Genomic DNA, 20,621 nt, shown 5'->3' on the forward strand with positions numbered 1-20,621 from the left:
ACGAGTGCATTCCACGCAGCCCAAAAACCTGGCGTGCCTTGAGAACAGTAGGTGGAAAATGTGTAAGCAGCCACCAGGGGGAGTTAAACAGCTTCGGACAGCGGACTCCGGCTAACGCAGCAAGAAAGCTCGGGAAAAAACTAGAGGCTTCCCAGGCTGCACCGGAGGTTTCCAGCAGAGGGCGAGATTCCGCCCACTGGCCTTAGGTCTTCAGAGCGCCGGCGCGGGAAGCGCTTCCTGGCTGGGCGGGGCTTCCGGCGGCGGGCTAAGTCGCGGGGCGCCTAGGTCTGGGTTGTCCTTTGCGTCTGCACGTGTTCGCAGTCCTCTCCGCGATGCTGCCGCTGCTACGCTGCTTGCCCCGTGTGCTGGGCTCTTCCGTTGCCGCGCTCCGCGCCGCGGCTCCCGCCTCGCCTGCTTCGCCATTCCGGCAGCTCCTGCAGCCGGCGCCCCGGCTGTGGGCCCGGCCCTTCGGACTGCTCAGCGTGCGCGCGGGTTCCGAGCAGCGGCCGGGCCTCCTGCGGCCTCGCGGGCCCTGCGCCTGCGGCTGTGGCTGCGGCGCACTGCACACCGAAGGTGAAGTTCACGCACGCGGGCCAGGGGTGGTGTTGGGGTTTGCGGTCTACGGAGGAAAAACGTAGACCAGGAGTGGGGCCTGCAACCGACCTCCGAGATCTGGGACATTGTTCCATTCGTTGGCAACCAGCGGGTTAAGCCCACGTGTGATCATGTTTCCCCCACCTCGCCTTTCCACCAGTTTCATTTTCTGTTGGAACGGGGTAGATAAATATTTGAGGGTACCTTTATCCTTAGCCTTAGTCTCTCGAAAGTGGACCTTTGGGAAGGCCCAAGGTCGTGATTGAAAATAGCATAGTTAAAGCGTTTGCCAAGTGGAAGAGGATGGCTGGAAGTTCTGCTGCTTTATAGCAGAAGGTGGCAATGCGTTGAAAGTCACTTTTTCAAAATCAAGCTTAGCTTCCCAATACTATTTTGTTATTTTTACAGATAAGGAAACTGAGGCTTCCAGAGTAACCATAATAGCAGAGATATTAGAAACAGGCCAGATTTCTGGTTACAATAACCTGGGTAATAGTTTTATGTTTTAGACTGGCTTCCCTTTTTATGTATCTGGATTTCTAGGAGACAAAGCTTTTGTTGATTTCCTGAGTGATGAAATTAAGGAGGAAAGAAAAATCCAGAAGCATAAAACCCTCCCTAAGATGTCTGGAGGTTGGGAGCTGGAACTGAATGGGACAGAAGCTAAATTAGTGCGGAAAGTTGCCGGGGAAACGTAAGTACTGGTCTGGGGATTCCAGGGCACCAACTCCATTACACTGCAAGACCCGTCGTGGGTCATCCCCAGAAGAGCCTTGAGTTCAGGTGTGGCTACTTTGATAAATGGTTTTCAAGAGAGTGAAGGATTCATTTGGACAAATTCATAAGTTCCAGATAGTTGATTCACTGAACACAAATTTGCTGTGGGCTGGTTACTAAGGAGACAAAAATGAACACAAAAAAGTACTGACAGAATCAGATTGATCTCTGGTTTACAGCCCCAGCAAAGTAGGACCCTGCTCTCTTAATGTCTGGAGTGGGTGAAAATGCAACATGTAACTTCTGTGTAACAGGATGGGGTTACACTGTAGTCAGGGCTGCCATCAGAGGTTGGGAATTTGTGACCTAAGGCAGCTCTCCCACCTTCTAAGCTAACTGTTAAAGTGTTTACACTTTTTTTGCATAATAGTTATCTATCATCTTATTACACAGATAAACATTTAGCATCTTCCAGGGCTTTAAAATTGAATTTCTTTTATAATTGACCTTACGAGGTATATATAACTTTTTTTTTTTTTTTTTTGGAGACGGAGTTTCGTTCTTGTTGCCCAGGCTGGTGGAGTGCAATGGCATGATCTCGGCTCAATGCACCCTCTGCCTCCCAGGTTCAAGCGATTCTCCTGCCTCAGCCTCCTGAGTTAGTTGGGATTACAGGTTAGTTCTGCATTTTTAGTAGAGACAGGGTTTTGCCATGTTGGCCAGAATGGTCTTGATCTCCTGACCTCATGATCTGCCCGCCTCGGCCTCCTAAAGTGCTGGGATTACAGGCGTGAGCCACTGCCCCCAGCCTTTAATTATTTTTTTAAGTGACCGCTTTAATGAGATTTAATTTATGTGTCATAAAATTTACTCATTTTTTGAAGCTTATTAAATTGCTTCTTAGTCCTCGTAGAATTATGCATCAGATACCACTGCCTAATTCTAGAACATTATTGTCATCCCCAAAGAACACCCAGTCACTCCTGATTCCTCCGTCTAGCCACCCCAGGCAATCACTAAGCTACTTTCTCTATAGATTGCCTCTTTTGGTCATTTCATATAAACGGAATCATACAATATGTAGCTTTCCTCCTACCCCACAGAGTCTTGCTCTGTCACACAGGCTGGAGTGCAGTGGCAGGATCTCAGCTCACTGCGACCTCTGCCTCCTAAGTAGCTGGGATTATAGGCGCATGCCTGGCTAATTTCTGTTTTTTAGTGTTGGCCAGGCTGGTCTTGAACTCCTGACCTCATGATCCACCTTCCTTGGTCTCCCAAAGTGCTCCAATTACAGATGTGAGCCACACTGCCCAGCCTATTTACCTTTTTAATTGTTGGGTTTTAAGAGTTCTTTAGTTTATTCTGGGTATAATTCTCTTATCACATTAATGATTTGCAAGTATTACATCCCATCTTGTGGGTTTTCTTTTCATTCTTGGTAATGTCCTCTGACACAAAAGTTACTAATTTTGACGAAGTTCATTTTACCGGTTTCTTTTTGGTCACTTGCCTTTTTTTACTTTTTACTTTGCTTCTGGTTCACCAAGTGCAACTTGTGCTTTTTTTTTTTTTTTTAAGAGACGGAGTTTCGCTCTTGTTGCCCAGGCTGGAGTGCAATGGCGCGATCTCGGCTCACCGCAACCTCTGCCTCCTGGGTTCAGGCAATTCTCCTGCCTCAGCCTCCTGAGTAGCTGGGATTACAGGCACGCGCCACCATGCCCAGCTGATTTTTTTGTATTTTTTTAGTAGAGACGGGGTTTCACCATGTTGACCAGGATGGTCTCGATCTCTTGACCTCGTGATCCACCCGCCTCGGCCTCCCAAAGTGCTGGGATTACAGGCGTGAGCCACCGCGCCTGGCCAACTTGTGCTTTTTAGTGTCACATCCAAGAAACCACTGCCTAACCCAAGGTTGTGAAGATTGATGCCTTATTTTTTTCAAAGCGTTTTCTAGTTTTAGCTTAGTTTAGGTCTCCGATCCATTTTGAGTATGGTGTGAAGTAAGGTCCTGATTCTTTTTGCCTATTGCATAGTGTGTTTTTTCCCATACACAGGTCAGTTGTGTCTTCTGTAATCTCATTTAAAGACCATTTGCACAAGCTTTTCACAGCTATTTGGGGGCATTAAAAACAACACTCTGGCGAACATCATTGCATTTCTGTGCCCAGGAGCTCAGCTTGGTCAGCATAGTTGGAATTAAATAGATTTTTGTCGACTTGGGACTGCCACTGTTACTATGGGAAAGTAACTTCATGGCACAGCAGCTAGTTAGCACAAGTCGAGGGGGCAGCACTTAATGTACTCTTGAATGGTCCCTGCCCAAGTTGCGTAGTCCAGCAGGTCTATCATGTTCTTTTTTTTTTTTTTTTTTTTTTTTTTTTTTTTTTTTTTTTTTTTTTTGAGACGGAGTTTCGCTCTTGTTACCCAGGCTGGAGTGCAATGGCGTGATCTCGGCTCACCGCAACCTCCGCCTCCTGGGTTCAGGCAATTCTCCTGCCTCAGCCTCCTGAGTAGCTGGGATTACAGGCACGCGCCACCATGCCCAGCTAATTTTTTGTATTTTTTTTTTTTTTAGTAGAGACGGGGTTTCACCATGTTGACCAGGATGGTCTCGATCTCTTGACCTCGTGATCCACCCGCCTCGGCCTCCCAAAGTGCTGGGATTACAGGCGTGAGCCACCGCGCCCAGCTAGGTCTATCATGTTCTAAACCTCAGGAATTTTGACTCAAACTTTGGAACATGATTTGTCATGTGTGGATTCTTGCACCTTAAAATTGTCATTAGTTGGTTTTTCTGGCCTGCTTTGTGATGATATAACTTCCCATAAGTACTCTGAAGAATGACTTTACTACAGCCCTTGTTCTTTGTGAGGCATCCCCCTCCTGGGGCCAGGGTGCTCTCACCCTCCATTGCTCTTTCCTTTCCTTGCAGGGCAGATTTTCTGATGGGGGAAGGTTCTTAAAGGGGCTCCTGTTCCATCTCACCAGCTTCTCAGGTCCTTACTTTTACCAAGCGTTCCCTGGAAAGACCAGGGCGAGCAGTGTCTGCTGACTATGGACATGAGATGCCCAGTCAACACACGGCAGTGAGCCCTGGGATACTGGCCTGTTGGGAGTAACGCATGCATGACTTGTTTCGCTGAGATAAACTGAGGCCAGCCTTGGCTTCCAGCAGCTGTCACATAGTAGGCACACTTCCAGCCTGCTAAGTCACTGGGGATTGGAGGTAGGCACCTAACCTTTTTGAAGTTCTGCATGAAACTCAGCCAGCCAGGATAGAGACTTTGTTTCAATAGGCCTTTTAACTGTAGCAGACCTTCATGTTTATGTGTTAACCTACTCAGTTAAAACTCTGCCTTGTCTGTTGTCTCTTGCCCTTTTAGAATCACTGTCACTTTCAACATTAACAACAGCATCCCACCAACATTTGATGGTGGGGAGGAACCCTCGAAAGGGCAGAAGGTTGAAGAACAGGAGGTAAGCTTAACACTGTAATTAGCTTTTACCTAAGTTCTGACAGGCTGTCCCTGGGGCTGAGAGGAGGAGCATTTTTCTTTGTTCATCTAAAAAAAAAAAAAAAATCCTCTAAGGCCAGGCCCATGGCTCCCACCTATAATCCCAGCACTTTGGGAGGCCAAGCTGGAAAGATCCCTTGAGGCCAGGAGTTTGAGACCAGCCTGAGGAACATGGCAAGACCCTGCCTCTACAAACATTAAAAAAAAAAAAAAAAAAAAAATAGCTGGGCATGGTGGCGACATGACTGTGGTTCCGGCTATGCAGGAGACTGAGGCAGGAGGAATCAGTGGTTTCTGACCAGCTTTAGCAGCACTGTGGCTCCCTTTTCTGTCTTTTCCCAGGGACTCAATATGTTGCTGTCTGCCAGCTCAGGCTTAGTAGTTTGGCCAGTATTCTCTTTTTATTTATTTATTTATTTTTATTTTATTTATTTTTTTTTTTTTTACAATCAAGTAGGTGAAGTGAGGACAGTGTTCTCTTAATGGAAAGGATATGAAATGGTCTCAACCTCTCCCATGATAGGGAGATTTTTTTTTTTTTTTTTTTTTTTTGAGACAGGATCTCACTCCGTTGCCCAGAGTGCAGTGATGCAATCTCTGCTCACTGCAACTTCCACCTCCCAGGTTCAAGTGATTCCCCAGCCTCAGCCTCCCGAGTACCTGGGATTATAGGCATGCACCACCACAACCAGCTAATATTTGTATTTTTAGTAGAGATGGGGTTTCCCCATGTTTGCCAGGCTGGCCTCGAACTCCTGACCTCAAGTGTTGGGCCCACCTGGGCCTCCCAGAGTGCTGGGATTACAGGCGTGAGCCACCATGCCCAGCCTCTTCCAACATTTTCAGAAGTGCTGTGCTCGGCCTAGTAGCCAGCCAGTATGAGGGCCACAGAGTCCCTAGAGCTTCTGCCAGAGCAGCCGTCAATACAGTGTTGTTTCATGACCTGGTGTGGTCAGCATAGCTCTCTGGTATGCTTCTTTCCCAGCCACCCCAACTATCATTTCCCTGACATTGGACCCAGTCTGCTCCCAGAGCTCACCATCAGGAAAAGTTGCTGCTGTTATTCAGCCATAAGTTTGACCATTTAACCAGGTTCCCCAGCCTTTGACCCTGGTCCCTTATGAAGAGTCTTGGAACAGTCAAGCTAGAAAGAGATCTTGAAACTTTAGGAAAGCTCTGCAGTATATGGGTAGAGAAAAAGGCTTGGAATGTTAAGGGACTGATAGAAACTCAGTTAATTGGCACATGGCTGGGTAGAGAAAAAGGCTTGGAATGTTAAGGGACTGATAGAAACTCAGTTAATTGGCACATGGCTGAGGCTGGTATCCTTTTATTTATTTTTTCTTTTGGAGACGGAGTCTCACTGTCATCAGCCTGGGCTGGAGTGTAATGGCAAGATCGTGGCTCACTGCAACCTCTGCCTCCCAGGCTCCAACGATTCTCCTGCCTCAGCCTCCTGAGTAGCTGAGATTACAGGCACCTACCACTACGCCTGGCTAATTTTTGTATTTTTAGTAGAGATGGGATTTCAGCATGTTGGCCAGACTGGTCTTGAACTACTGACCTCAGGTGAACCACCCTCCTCAACCTCCCAAAGTGTTGGGATCGTAAGCCTGAGCTATGAAGAGATAAAGCTCTTCATTTGGGAACAGTATGACATAAGACTATTAAAATGGCTACGTTGTATCCTAACAGTGGTGGCCATCAGACACTCTGAACTATCTGAGATCCCTGATCCAGGCATCCATCTCCTTCCAGCAATAGCATATACTGACTTCTTGTTTCCTTTCCCAGCCTGAATTGACGTCAACCCCCAATTTCGTGGTTGAAGTTATAAAGAATGATGGCAAGAAGGCCCTTGTGCTGGACTGTCATTATCCAGAAGATGAGGTATGCAGGGTGGAGTGCTAGCCCCATGGTACTCCTGGGGAACACAGCGTGTCTCTTGGGAACTTCCTGTCCCATTTAGCAGACATTTAAAGATTTTCTAGCTTAGACCAGCAAAGCCAGGGGAGGGAGAGGTATGCAGTGAGGGAAGAGGGTTAAAACCTAATGAGTGATATGCTGTCAGTGACCCCCTTTCTTTGCATGAGTCTGGCTTGCCCTGGAAAACCCTTCAGTTTCCCCAGATACTATTTCTTCTCAGGTTGGACAAGAGGATGAGGCTGAGAGTGACATCTTCTCTATCAGGGAAGTTAGCTTTCAGTCCACTGGCGATTCTGAATGGAAGGATACCAATTATACACTCAACACAGATTCCCTGGACTGGGTGAGTGCTTGATAAATGGGGGAACCTTTTGGACCTTGCAAGGGAGGGTCCTAGTTCAAGGAGAGAAAGAAGAATTTTAATGGAAATTAGAGATTTTCTTTTAACTAGTAAATGTTGTTCTTTGCAGGCCTTATATGACCACCTAATGGATTTCCTTGCGGACCGAGGGGTGGACAACACTTTTGCAGATGAGTTGGTGGAGCTCAGCACAGCCCTGGAGCACCAGGAGTACATTACTTTTCTTGAAGACCTCAAAAGTTTTGTCAAGAGCAAGTAGAGCAGACAGACACTGAAAGCCATAGTTTTACGGCAGGCTTTGGCCATTGAACAAATCCAAGTCTGAAGCTAGACACATGCTTTGAAATGGTTATCATCCTAATATCATGGGGAAAAAAATACCAAACTTAAATTATATATGTTTTACGCTCTCATTTATTACCTTTTTTTTCTGTACAAATCTATTATTTGTAGATTTTTGTATAACATAATAGACAATAAAATTGGTTTATCTCCTCCAAGGCAGTTTGTCTTTTCTGTTCCTCCCCTTTCAACCTGCATCACAAAAAACCAAGAACAGATGCTGAAAAAGGTGTCTCTTCTTTTCATTCAGTATTGCTGAGAAGTTTCGATACAAAATAAGTTATAAATAAAAGATTTATATGTACAAGGCTCCTCGGAGGGAATGAGTTGTCTTCAGCTGGGTAGAATGATGTGACTCCAAGCTGGCTCTAGAGGATCACAGCCCAAGTATCACAAGCCTAGGTTTAAACAGGAAAATAATTAAATTGTATTCTAGGCATGACAGTTATCACTAGTGTCGTTTGTCAAGAAGGCCACTGACTACTGCCCCTCTTGCTTTGCTGGGCCTCTGCCCTGCAACCTTCAAACAAACAACTGCCTTGGAAACCATCAGCATCAATATAGTCTTCAAGCTAAGATTAAATCCCGTAGATGAACTAATCAAACATCCTTACCCTCAGGAAACCAGTGACCAGAAAGACTATTCAAACTCTTGATAGCCTGGGGCCTTTAAAGCCCAGCAGGAAGATGAGACTCCTAATCTACACAAGATTCATGCAGGTATGTATCATAGGGGAGGTACAAACCATGCATGATTAGTACAGGCAGAAAACTGTCTTCCCCTTGATTTGTAATAACAGTAAGCACCTGAGTGTAAAACTGGCTCCCAATTCCTCGATGGCTCAGCCCACCAATATGCTAAGGAATCCAGTTTGTCCTTAACCCATTTATGCAAATTTTTTGTGTGAAAAATCAGAACTTGGGGATGACCTTGAGCAGTAAGGCATCAATAACTCCCACAGGTTTAGTGTTCAATAATGGAACACTAGGCATAAATGGGTTACCCTTGTTTCTTACCACTTCCACAGGTAATATATTTGGCTTTCTCTAAAAGGCACTATAGCCCTGCTAATAGGTGGTTTAGCATATTCCATCCCCATGACCACCACCTGAGCACATTCACATCTGAAATATTCCTATAATATGTCACCATCTTCTGCAACCCACCTCATCTATCTTCCAACACGTCCTCAACATTTATGCTGAGCTACCCTACACCCTGACCTCACTGAATTCTAACCCAATGGTCCTTGATTCCCCCTTAAGTGAAAATCAAAGGTTGAGTGGCACACTGAAACTAGAGCTTTCCAAATGTTGAACTCAGAACCTACAGAATACAATTTTGTCTTACCCTCCTGTTGTTTTTTTATTTTTTAGCCATAATCTCCCTGTCGCCCAGGCTGGAGCGCAATACCATCATCTCAGTTCGCTGCAACCTCTGCCACCTGAGCTCAAGCCATCGTCCCACTTCACCCTCATGAGTTGCTGGGAATACAGGTATGAGCCACCATGCCTGGCTAATTTTTGTATTTTTAGTAGAGATGGGGTTTCATCATGTTGCCCAGACGGGTCTTGAATTCCTGGCCTCAAGTGATCCACCCACCTCAGCCTTCCTAAGTGCTGGGATTATAGGCATGAGCCACAGCACCTGGCTGTGCTTCTCGTGTTTGCTGTGACCCCCCACCTCCCCCGACTTAACCAACAATGGTCTCCCTTTCCACCCCAGAGCTCACACTGCCAACTACGATCTCCAGGACTGTTGCCTAGCACTCACCTCCCAAACCTCAGTACCCACTTGGCTTTACTGCTGCTCTGGGCCACAGCACTGACAGTTAGGTGAGTGGATAACTGGGGTCCATAACAAGTATATGCTGAGCTGAAGCTGTACACTCAGCAATTAGGCAGTCTTCCACTTACTCTAATTGCCCTTCTCATACCCCCCAGCATTTGGACTTTCATACTTAAAGAGCTCCAGACATCATTATAATCTGTGTGGATGACTCACTTGTTCACCTTACCAAGAAGGCAGAAGCCAAAACCATCTACTTGTGCGTCTTCAGCTCTCCTCCCTTCACCTTAACTCATTTGTACAAGCATATTAAGCACCTATTTATTAATATATGCCGAGCACAGGGAGTAAAAATAAAGATACGGACCTTGCCCTCAAAGGTCCGTATCTTTGTATCTTTGTCCGTATCGACAAAGAGGAGCAGTAACTGCAACACTGTTATAGGTGACACGGCATAAGGTACAGTGGAAGCCCAAGGAGAGACCAGCCAATTCCCCTCTGCCAGCCCTCGTTAGGTTTACTGAGAATGGTAACAGACTCCAAAGGAATGGACTCCTGAACTGGACTTTTTTAAAAAAAAAAAAAAGGGCGGGGGGTGTTGCTCTTGCTGCCCAGACTAGAGTACAATGGTGAGATATCCACTCACCGCAGCCTCCACTTTATCTGCTTTCCAGGCTCAAGCGATTCTCCTGCCTCAGCCTCCCAAGTAGCTGGGATTACAGGCGTGTACCACCATGCCTGGCTAATTTTTTATAGTAAAGACGGGGTTTCATCGTGTTGGCCAGGCTGGTCTCAAACTCCTGACCTCAGATGATCCACCCACCTCGGCCTCTCAAAGTGCAGGGATTACAGGCATGAGCCACCGCACCTGGCCATCAGTTCTGTTTTTGAGACACAGTCTCACTCTGTCACCCAGGCTGGAGTGCAGTGGTGTGATCTCAGCTCACTGCAACCTCCACCTTCCAGGTTCAAGCAATTCTCCTGCCTCAGCCTCCCAAGTATCTGGGATTACAGGCACCCACTGCCACGCCCGGCTAATTTTTGTATTTTTAGTAGAGATGGGGTTTCACCATGTTGGCCAGGCTGGTCTTGAACTCCTCACCTCAAGGAATCTGCCCGCCTTGGCCTCCCAAAGTGCTGGGATTATAGACAAGCCACCATGCCTGGCCAAGACTGGCCAATTCCATGTGAGGAATCAGGCTGAATGAAGTACATGGCCTATTGTAGTGCTCAATAAATATCTGTGCAAATGATCCTTAAATGGAGGGGGAGGAGTCAAAGGCATTCAGACAGAACAGAATAAACAGCACAGAAGCCTGAAAGCACCTGCATATTCGAACGTCTGCAACCAGCGCTGGGTAGCTGGGACAGAGGGGAACACATGCCTGTAGTCAACAGGAAGTAGTAAGGGGTTTCATTTGAACTTTCATCTACTATGTTTCTTTCCATACAAGCTGATGGAAAACGGCATCCTTCCACCAAGGCCTGAGCCTGGAGCAGGAAACAGCAGGGACACTGGAACCAGAAAGATCGGGGATCTAATACCAGCTCTATCACTTAGTAGTAAAATTCCGGCCAAATTACTTCACTCCTCTGAATCTGTTTCCTATTCCTAACAGGAACTACCCTCTCCCTCATGAACCTAATGCTCCAGCTAAGCAGAACAAGATGCTCTTTGTATACACTCCAGTTTCCTGCTTCTCTACCTTGTTCTTCATGTAGGGATCTTCCACTTAAGCTCTAACCCTACAACTCGCCAGATCTCCGTGTCTGTCCAGATAGATTCCATGTTTTAAGGGCAAGTTAAATGCCTCCTCCAGGAAGGTATCACTGTAAGTGACATTACCCTCCTCTGAACTCCCAAAAGCCCTCCCTCTACAGCTCTCCAGGAGTACTGCCTGTTTATTCTGTTCTCTTATTACCAACCCAAGACTTGAGCTCTGTGAGAGATGTTTATTTCTGAATTTTAATAAGTCCTCAGTTAATTTTTTTTTAATGAATGAGTAGAATTAAATACCTATGGAAGAAACTTGATAAAGGTGAAATGGCTGTGTTACTAGGCAGTGCTGCTTATAATAAAAATGACCCCTATAAGTTAATTGCATTTGGAATGAGAGGGCCATGAAGGAATTCTAAATATGCAGTAGAAGGCCATGGCTATAAACTTCCTAAAGTACAGCATGCTCCTAATCCCTAAATTCCCCTGGGACCAAAAAGCAATAATAATAACATATATCCTATTGATTTTATGTATGTTTGTGTGGATATATATATACACATACATATACATATATGTTACGTGATTATAAGAGATACTTGTTCCTATAGCATGCTTAAGACTTCCAAGACAGGTGGTTCCCATACCCACTTGTCTTTCTGTCCCTCACACCTCAGCTGTCACTCAGGCTAGTGACTAGCCCTTAGACCTCTGTGAAAACTCTGCTGACAGCCAAACCTAATGCTTCCCTGCTATGCTTTCTGCCCTGTTTCCTTTGGCAAAAGTGGTGCCAGTATGGCCTATCTAGGTCTTCTGACTATGAAATTACCAGCTGAATCCAAAATCACCACTGCTGATCTAACAAGAGCAGGTGTGGAGCCGGGTGTCCTAACTCCCAGACCAATCCTCTTGTCATGATCCTATGCTGCATCTTCCCTTCTCGTTTCAGAGAATGATTGGCCTTTGAGTTGAAATGACTTGTTACCTTCACTTTTCTATGCAAGTAAATTCCTTAGAGAATAAACTGCATTAAACATTTGCCTGTTTCTAGGCCATTACTTCTATCAAGATGGAAATAAAACCAACCACAGACCCCACCACAGTCTGGGTCCCATGAGAGGCTTACCAGACAGCTCATGAGAAGACTGGACTTTTCTTCTGTTCCTCCAGTGACTGAAAATTCAGGTGTGTGGGGACAATGTGCACTGTGCTCATTTATACTACCCTCTAAACAGGCACGAAGCTTCTGCTCTGTCAAGTCAGAAGACTACAAAATAAAAAAGTTCAACCTCATCTTAGTGACTTGATAGCCAACAGATTGAAAATCCTCACTCCTTATGCCAACCAATGTAACTGTGGCTCACTGTGATGGCTTCTTTGGAGGCTTAAGGATAGATACTCTTGGGTCCATGACTGTACCAAGAAGATCTCCTAACCAATCTCCATTTAACTGCCTCTCCAAATGAACCAATGCCCTCTACTCCTGCTGTAAAACACACTGACAGCCACACATGGCAGGAAGAACAATCAGAGATGCAGACTACTTTCCAGCCTCCCTCTGCCTCTGCCCTTACTAGCTGAGTGCATCCTTACCAACAACTATTAGTATTTGCTCCCAGATCTGCTTGGGTTACTTGAACTTGCTACTGTAACTCAATAACATTACTTATTAAGTAAATCAATGATACAGGGGAATAATGAAGTTTTATTTTTATAAGAATAAGTGGAAAGTTATTCTTTCCACTTATTCTTATAAAAACACTCTGAAAGATGAGCTGCTTTATAAAAAAGAAAAAGAGCTATAGAATTAGGTAAATGATGAGGAGGAAAAATTCCAAAGTTGTATACTCAGCAGCTTGATCCACTTTATGGAATTAAAACTGGAAACTCCGGACTATGTATTATAGGAGTTGGTTATGTAAAAAAGGTGACTCAGCCAGGCTTGGTGGCTCACACCTGTAATCCCAGCACTTTGGGAGGCCAAGGTGGGTGGATTAACTGAGTCAGGAGTTTGTATTGGTGAAATTCCATCTCTATTAAAAATGCAAAAATTAAGAAAGAAAAAAAAATACAAAAATTAGCCGGGTGTGGTGGCACACACCTGTAATCCCAGCTACTCAGGAGGCTGAGACAGGAATATTTGCTTTAACGCAGGAGGCAGAGGTTGCAGTGAGCCAAGATTGCACCACTGCACTCCAGCCTGGGCAACAGAGTAAGACTCTGTCTCAAATAAAATAAAGATAAAACCCGTGACTCAGCTCTCCAACCAGCAGAGCCACACTCAAAGGCTGTCAAATAAATTTATGTGTTTGAAACTTTCCATAAAACATTTTATTTTTATAATTTGCCTCTTTAACCAACTGCTCAATTAACTGGCAAATTTGCACTCAGTCCACACATGCCAGATAAAAAGGCTCCTTCTGTATTTTAAGATTACTGAAACTTAAATCCTGAATTGGGTATGGCTTCATATATAGAAAATTTTTATGGAACATCAGATACAGGCATTTCCAATTCTAAGCTGAGGTCTCCATAAAAAACAAGCAGTGGTGGCTCTCCAGGGCCCTAAAAGCCCTGATGTGTACTGTTTGCCAATTTTCATGCTGTATATATTCTCACCATGGCTGATTTGAAGCTGTCAATGTGACACCACTGAACATAAAATTGGGAAGAAATAAACACAATGGGCTCCAAGCCAGCCCTGGAGGATCTTCAAGAAAGTGATATATGTGGGAAGAAGGGTCACAAAACCTGTGTGGAACACTCACATGAGATGGGATGGACAGGCCACACTGACACACGACCACACCGCCTGTGATTCTCAGGTTGTACCTAGAAGCAGAATTAGGATCCCAGAGCATCATGGCCACCAGACCTGGATCTTCAAACCTTTTCAGGCAACAAATGTGGGGGAAAATGCCACTCACTTAAGAGTGGGGAATGGGAATGAATAATGCTGAAAAGGTTTTAACTCTTACTTTGTACATACAGGACAGATGAGTGGGTTTGCCTCCCACTCAGCCAGCATGACACTGAGACACTTTTCATCAAACTGCAAGCTCTTCTCATATTCGCTGATGATGGACTGCTCTGCAAGGCAAAGGCAATTGGAGTGCTTCACCATGCTTCAGGTTGCCCTGTATTTAATTCTAAGCTTCACTTCCAAAGGCTTCCATCACACAAGGGAAATATTTGGGCAAAACCACAATACCAGTACTAGTTTTTACTGCTCTCAGCCTGGATTGTTGAATCCCTCTCCCTCCTCTCTGTCCCTTTTTGTGAGCACAAGAAGTAGGCTAAGACACAAGAAGACAATTTTCACACACATCTCCAGAGGCCATAGGAGCATATGGAATATCAGGGTCCTACAGGCAACTAAAGAAAGCTGACAAAGAGAACTGACGGCTGGCCAGGCGCAGTAGCTCACGCCTGTAATCCTAGCACTTTGGGAGGCCAAGGCAGGCAAATCACTTGAGGTCAGGAGTTCCAAACTAGCCTGGCCAACATGGTGAAACCTCATCTCTACTAAAAAATACAAAAAATTAGCTGGGCGTGGTGGTGCACACCTGTAATCCCAGCTACTCGGGAGTCTGAGGCAGGAGAAATGCTTAACTCGGGAGTTGGTGGTTGCAGTGAGTGGAGATTGCGCTATAGTACTCCCACCTGGGCAACAGAGCAAGACTATGTGTTTAAAAAAAAAAGAGAAAGAAGGAGGCTGAGGCAGGAGAATTGCCTGAACCCAGGAGGCGGAGGTTGCGGTGAGCCGAGATCGCGCCATTGCACTCCAGCCTGGGTAACGAGAGCAAAACTCCGTCTCAAAAAAAAAAAAAAGGAGAAAGAACTGATTTCTGATGCCAGGACAACCCTGCTGAATCAAAAGTGATCTGTTTTCTAAGTATGTCCACATACTTGAAATCTGTGTAGTTCAGAATCTGTGTGCTCATTCACTCAGCAAACATTCAACAGTACCTAGTATGTGCTAGTCACAGGGGGCACAAAGATGAAAAAGACTGTCCTGTCCTTGTTGAGCTGACAGTCTAGTTATTAGGGAAGGGGTCAAAAAACTACAGCCACGCTTATTTGTTTATGTAGTGACTATAACTGCTCTTCCACTAGAACAGAAGAGTTGAGAAGTTGTGCCAGAGACCACCACGTGGTCTGTAAAGTAAAATATTTGCTATCTGGCTCTTAAAAGGTCTGTCAACCTCTGCTTTAGAATGTTCCTTATGGCTAAGTAAGCACAACACAGTAAATCCTTGTCACTTCAGATTTATCAGTTAAATATGCCCCCAAATAAACATTTGGTGAGTCTTATGTTTCACCACTCAGATAGATTTTGTAGGTGGGGGAAAGGGAAAATCAATTTAAAAAGATGATAAGTTAAAGAATTTATAGTCTAACTGGAATCAACAGCAGCAGTCATAACAACTAACACTTGCATGGCACTTACGTGTCAAATGCTATTTTAAGTACCTTACATATGTTACATATGTACATATTCTTCACTATTATTGTCCTTATTTCAAAAGTGAAGAAACTGAGGCACAGGGAAATTAAGTGCTTTGCTCAGTCCCACACAAATTAAAGTGGTAAAGCCAAGTGAATCTTAGAGGTGTGACTCAACAGTATGTGCTCTTGCCTCACCATAATAGCTGTTGATTATTGAAAGCTCTCTGTGTGTCAGGCAATGCACTAAGTCTTCTACACATGTTGTTTAAGCCTTACAACAAACTTAGAGGATATTATCTCCATTTTACAGATCATCAAAAGGAAGCCTAAGGCTGGGAGCCATGGCTCATGTCTGTAATCCCAATAGCTAGGGAGGCTGAGGTAGGATTATTTGAGTCCAGGTGTTCAAGACCAGCCTGCACAACACAGTAAGACCTGTCTCTACAAAAAAAAAAAAAAAAAAAAAATTAGGCTAGGCATGTTGGCTCATGCCTGTCATCTCAACACTTTGGGAGGCTGAGATGGGAGGATCACTTGAGACTGGGGAGGAGTTTGCGACCAGCCTGGGCAACAGAGTGAGACCTGTTTCTATAAAAAATAAAAAAGTTAGCTGGTCATGGTGGTGCACACCTGCAGTCCCAGCTACTCAGGAGGCTAAGATGGGAGGATTGGTTAAGCCTAGGAGGATGAAGCCACAGTGAGCCATGATCACACCACTGCACTCCAGCCTGGGCAACACAGCAAGAACCTGTCTCAAAAAAATAAATAATTTTTTGTCTTGTTTTTACCATCTTTAGCTAAAAAAAAAATTAGCCAGGGGTGGTGGCACATGCCTATGATCCCAGCTATTCAGAAGGCTGATGTGGGAAAATCACTTGAGCCCAGGAGGTCAAGGCTGCAGTGGGCCGTGATCTCGCCACTGCATGCCAGCCTGGGCAAAGACCCTGTCTCAAAAAACAAAAAAAGCCCTATTCAAATCAGGGCTACATGGAATAAATGTCTTAACTATATAAGGCACAAAATTATGCTATCTACACAGTGCTACGGACACCTACCTCAAGGAGTCAATGCTCACAAGGCCCTGAGGAGTTAATAGAGAATGCAGCACTTAAAATGAACAGGTCAGGGGATCTGACCATGTACTGTCACTGCATCTTGTAAGGTGGCAAGTTGCTTTTTTTTTTTTTTTTTTAAGAGACAGGATCTCACTCTGTCAGCCAGGCTGGAGTGAGGTGGTACAATTACAGCTAGTGCTTGACTTACGACCACGGTCGGGACCGTGGACCGGTCATAACACGATTTGGTCGTAAGTTGAGTAGGCTATATGTACAGTTGAAATGGTGCACGCGGGCAGAGATGGTAGTGCTGCCAGAAGCTGGTCTGCACTGTCGTACGCCCAGCTGGGCAACGTTTGCGCTGCCAGACGTGGGGCAGTCGTGGCTAGCGATTGTGGTCGTAAAGTCGAATGGTCATAAGTTGCATAGGTTGTAAGTCGATCAATACCTGTATAGCTCACTGTAACCTTAAACTCTTGGGCTCAAGTGATGTCCTGCCTAAGCCTTCTGGCTGAAGGAGACTACAAGTATGTGCTACCACACCCAGCTGTGTTTTTTTTATTTTTGTAGAGACAGGGTCTTGTTATATTGCCCATGGTGGTCTTGAAGTGGCCTCAAGCAGTACTCCTGCCTCAGCCTCTCAAAGTGCTGGGATTACAGGCATAAGCCACCACTGTCAGCGAACTATTAACCCATTAATAGAGAGGCAGGATGGTAGAATAAACATGAGAACTGGATTCACACAACTCATTTTGCTTCCCATCTCCTCCACTTACTAGCTGTATGATCTGCATGAGAACACCACCTTCTATTCTAATACTACTATGTTACTCCTGGATAGTCACATGGAGAAAAGTGTCATTAAATGAGAAGTTCACAGCACAAAGCCTAGCACCCTGGAGACCCTTATTATTGGGAAGATAGACACCCAAGACATCAGAATACAAAAGAAACCTTTTGGATACTTGACTGATGGAAGTAAACAAAGGGGACTTATGAACTAATCCTGATTGAAGGAAAGGTCACAGCATTCTGGTAGCTACATTTAGGTAAGGAAGGACTACTCTTAGGGTTTACCTTGCTCAATCAGCTCCTGTTGGATTTCCTCCAGCACAGCCATGTCTATCAGCTCCTCCAACTGGAAGAGAAAGTGGAGGTATCAGAAATTGAAGTATTAATAACCAACTAAGCCCCACAGTGATTCATACTTGGAGGCTGGCTTGAAGAACCTAGATTTACTGGACAAAATCAGTCCAGTCCTCCTGCAGAATATGCTGACAGTGGGGTAATGTTGTCATGCTGAGAAGTCATCAACAAATGATCCAACTACCCAGTGACAAAATAATGGCACCCAATTTTGGAGAGATGATACAGGGTAGTAGTTAAATACATATTCTTCCAAGGCTATGTAACCACAGGAAAAGTTCCTAGTCTCTGCAAATCTCAGTTTTGGCCTCTGTAAATTGGGAATAAAATCTATCTGAAAGAGTTACTGCGAGTACTAATGGTGGTGCTATATGGCAAACATTGGTGTATTGTAGAACACATAAAAGCCACTGAATAATGCATCATTATTACACAGTGCGTTGATGGTTTCAAATAGTTGCCCACATTTTCTTACATAGTCTTTACAATGCTTACAACATTATCTTCTCCATTTTATAAATGTGAAAACTAAACCTCAAAGAGGCAGATTGAAGTTGAGTCAGTAGCCAAACCAGGATTTGAATTCTGGAACTCCTGACTTCCAGTCCAGTGCTCTTCCTGAAACACTATAAATGGTTTCCTTTCCACACATGGCTCCCAATGCTGGCTGAGATTAGAATCAGAAAGTGTCTGGAGACCTTTTTAGAAAGGGATTCCTGAGGTGGGCAGATCACTTAAGGTCAGGTGTTTGTGACCCACCTGGCCAATACAGTGACACCCCTTCTCTGCTAAAAATAGAAAAAAAATTAGCCAGGCATGGTGGCACACATCTGTAATCCCAGCTACTCAGGAGGCTGAGGCAGGAGAATTGCTTGAATCCGAGAAGCAGAGGTTGTAGTGAGCCAAGATCATGCCATGGCACTCCCGCCTGGGTGACAGAGCAAGACAAAAAAAAAAAAGAAAAAGAAAAAGATTCCTGTCTATGCCCAAGGGTAGAGGCAAGAAGTGAAATTTCTTTTTAGTTTCATAGATGATGAGATTGCAGTGATGAACAGGTCTACAGTCTGGTATTTCATAACAATTCATCTAGACAAGTCTAATATTAAGGGTAATTAATTTTCTAATATTAAGAAAAGCCTGGGTTAAAAGCTGTCAAATTCTAAATGAGGGTAGGAGGTGGTGGGTTTAGAAGACTGGAATAAACAAGTAAAAGAGGACCCAACAGTTCTTCATAGTGTAGTCCCCCTCCCTGAAAACACACAGCCCAGCCTGACCTGAGCCAAGTCTTCTGGACAATTCTCCACTGACTGCAAAGCATTCCACTCTTCTTCCATCACCTCTTGCACTAGAAAGGTGTTCTGAGCCTTCCCTGGCATACTGCTTCCAGCCTGGCGGTACCTGTTTAGGACCCTGTCCCGGCTGTTTCTCATTCTCTCCAGGCATCTCTTGGAAAAGAGCAAGATGAGGAGAAAAAAAAGCATTTCTACTTTTAAAAAACACTCTTACATTAGTTGGGAAAATAAAGAAAGTTTACAGACACAAAATTTCAACCACACTACTAACTAGTGTTATTTTTGCGTATTCCTCTGTAGAGATACATACAATTACAATGCTTTGTACATGTATTTACAGATAACCATATTTTTTATTCTATCTTCAGTGCCAGTTTCCTTAATGGTCATGTACATAGTATCTCAGCATCCAATGTCCTATTACAGAACATTTACATTCCTTCCAAATTCTTGCTACTCTAGACGTGGCTGTGGTAACGGCCTTCCTGCACAACAGCGTTTCTGAACTCAGGGAGTTTTGTCCCCCAAGAACATTTGGCAATGCTTGGAGACATTTTTGGTTGTCACAATTCTAGTTGTAGGACTATTAGCATCTCGTGGGTAGAGGCTAGAGATGTGGCTTAATCAGCCCTCCACAACAAGTAAACATCTCCCTCAAAATGTCCATTGTCAAGGCTGAGAAACTCTGCTGTATCTGCTGTCTTTCTTGCGTTGGCTTACTTGCTTGGATAACATTACTTACTAGCAACCACACTGTTCAGGAGAGGCCAGAACTGAGGTGGAGCGTTCTTCTAAGCCTCGGTTTACTACTCTCCAGAGTAGAAATCATCTTTACCTCACAAGACGAACGTCTACAAAGTACCTCTCTCGGTGGCCACCTCCGCAGCAACAGTAGATAGTCTTATTGCAGAGGTGCAAAGGGTGATGTCATGACCACACTCAAATTTAAAACAAAACTGAATCCAAAACCAAGGCTTTCTAGGACTGGGCCGACCCAGGCTAATCCCACACTCCAGTCAGGAGGCCTGGGTTTGAGATCCGCTCCCACTAGCCGCCAGGCGCTCCGGCGCCTGCTCCAGAGAGCAGGACTAAGGCAAAGGCAGAGAAGACGGGGGTAGCCGGGCCAGACTGGGATAGTGTCCACGGCCCAAACACCCACCTGCCGAAAAGCCTCTTTCCAAGGCGGCGAGCCCACCAGTTTATACAGTGAGCGGCGCGGAGACCTCATCGACTCCGCCATCGCCTCTTCTCGGGTGACACCGGCGCAAGCCCCGCCCCCTTGCGGCACACAGACCCCTGGGAGTTGTAGTTTTCGGGCGTTGACCCCGCTTGGATCGCAGGGTATTCTGGGAAGTGTTGTCTTACAGGCTGACCCCACGTGGAAACGCATTTAAGCATTCAAGCGAAACGTGTGAGGCCAGCCCAACCTGCAGTGAGGGAGGAGGTAAGTCTTTTTCTTTTTTCTTTTTTTTAGATTCGCTCTGTCTCCCAGGCTGGAGTGCAGTGGCGCGTTCTTGGCTCACTGCAACCCCCGCCTCTCGGGTTCAAGCAGTTCTCTGCCCCAGCCTCCCGAGTAGCTGGGATTACAGGCGCCTGCCACCATGCCCGGCTCATTTTTTTGTATTTTTGGTAGAGATGGGCTGGTCTTGAACTCCTGACCTCGTGATCCACCCGCCGTGGCCTCCTAAAGTGCTGGGATTACATGCGTGAGCCAATGC

General features: G+C 45.2%; 3 protein-coding genes across 13 annotated transcripts in view; 2 read left to right on the plus strand and 1 right to left on the minus strand.

Moving 5' to 3' along the window:
* The first annotated feature begins 231 nt into the window (after window positions 1-231).
* Window positions 232-7,613, plus strand: C1QBP (complement C1q binding protein). Its single transcript, XM_032268824.1, has 6 exons — window positions 232-573; window positions 1,138-1,288; window positions 4,695-4,788; window positions 6,621-6,716; window positions 6,973-7,095; window positions 7,223-7,613. The coding sequence occupies exons 1-6, from the start codon at window positions 333-335 to the stop codon at window positions 7,370-7,372; spliced, it is 855 nt and encodes a 284-aa protein (XP_032124715.1). The 5' UTR covers window positions 232-332; the 3' UTR covers window positions 7,373-7,613.
* RPAIN (RPA interacting protein) lies at window positions 7,510-20,339 on the minus strand. 7 transcript variants are annotated; one of them, XM_032268819.1, is made up of 7 exons: window positions 20,063-20,219; window positions 18,886-19,056; window positions 17,543-17,603; window positions 13,940-14,051; window positions 13,730-13,793; window positions 12,088-12,228; window positions 7,510-7,853 (listed from the first exon to the last, which is right to left on the minus strand). In XM_032268819.1, the coding sequence occupies exons 1-7, from the start codon at window positions 20,141-20,143 to the stop codon at window positions 7,824-7,826; spliced, it is 660 nt and encodes a 219-aa protein (XP_032124710.1). In that variant the 5' UTR covers window positions 20,144-20,219; the 3' UTR covers window positions 7,510-7,823. The 7 variants fall into 7 exon arrangements, 5 of the variants coding, with proteins under 5 accessions (XP_032124710.1, XP_032124709.1, XP_032124711.1 ...); XM_032268818.1 differs by having other exon boundaries at window positions 13,730-13,850; XR_004265541.1 differs by lacking the exon at window positions 13,940-14,051.
* NUP88 (nucleoporin 88) overlaps window positions 20,262-20,621 on the plus strand; it is a 33,234-nt gene continuing 32,874 nt past the window's right edge. For 2 of the 5 annotated variants that reach the window (XM_032268810.1, XM_032268811.1), the window contains exon 1: window positions 20,264-20,347. The gene's annotated coding sequence lies outside the window, so the exon portion shown is untranslated. Of the gene's footprint in view, window positions 20,348-20,621 lie in introns of all 5 variants that reach the window. The other 3 variants (XM_032268812.1, XM_032268813.1, XM_032268814.1) reach the window with 3 other exon arrangements.

This window comes from Sapajus apella, unplaced genomic scaffold (assembly GCF_009761245.1).
Source record: "Sapajus apella isolate SASKATOON/1434 unplaced genomic scaffold, GSC_monkey_1.0 scaffold186, whole genome shotgun sequence".
Taxonomy (NCBI): Eukaryota; Metazoa; Chordata; class Mammalia; order Primates; family Cebidae; genus Sapajus; species Sapajus apella.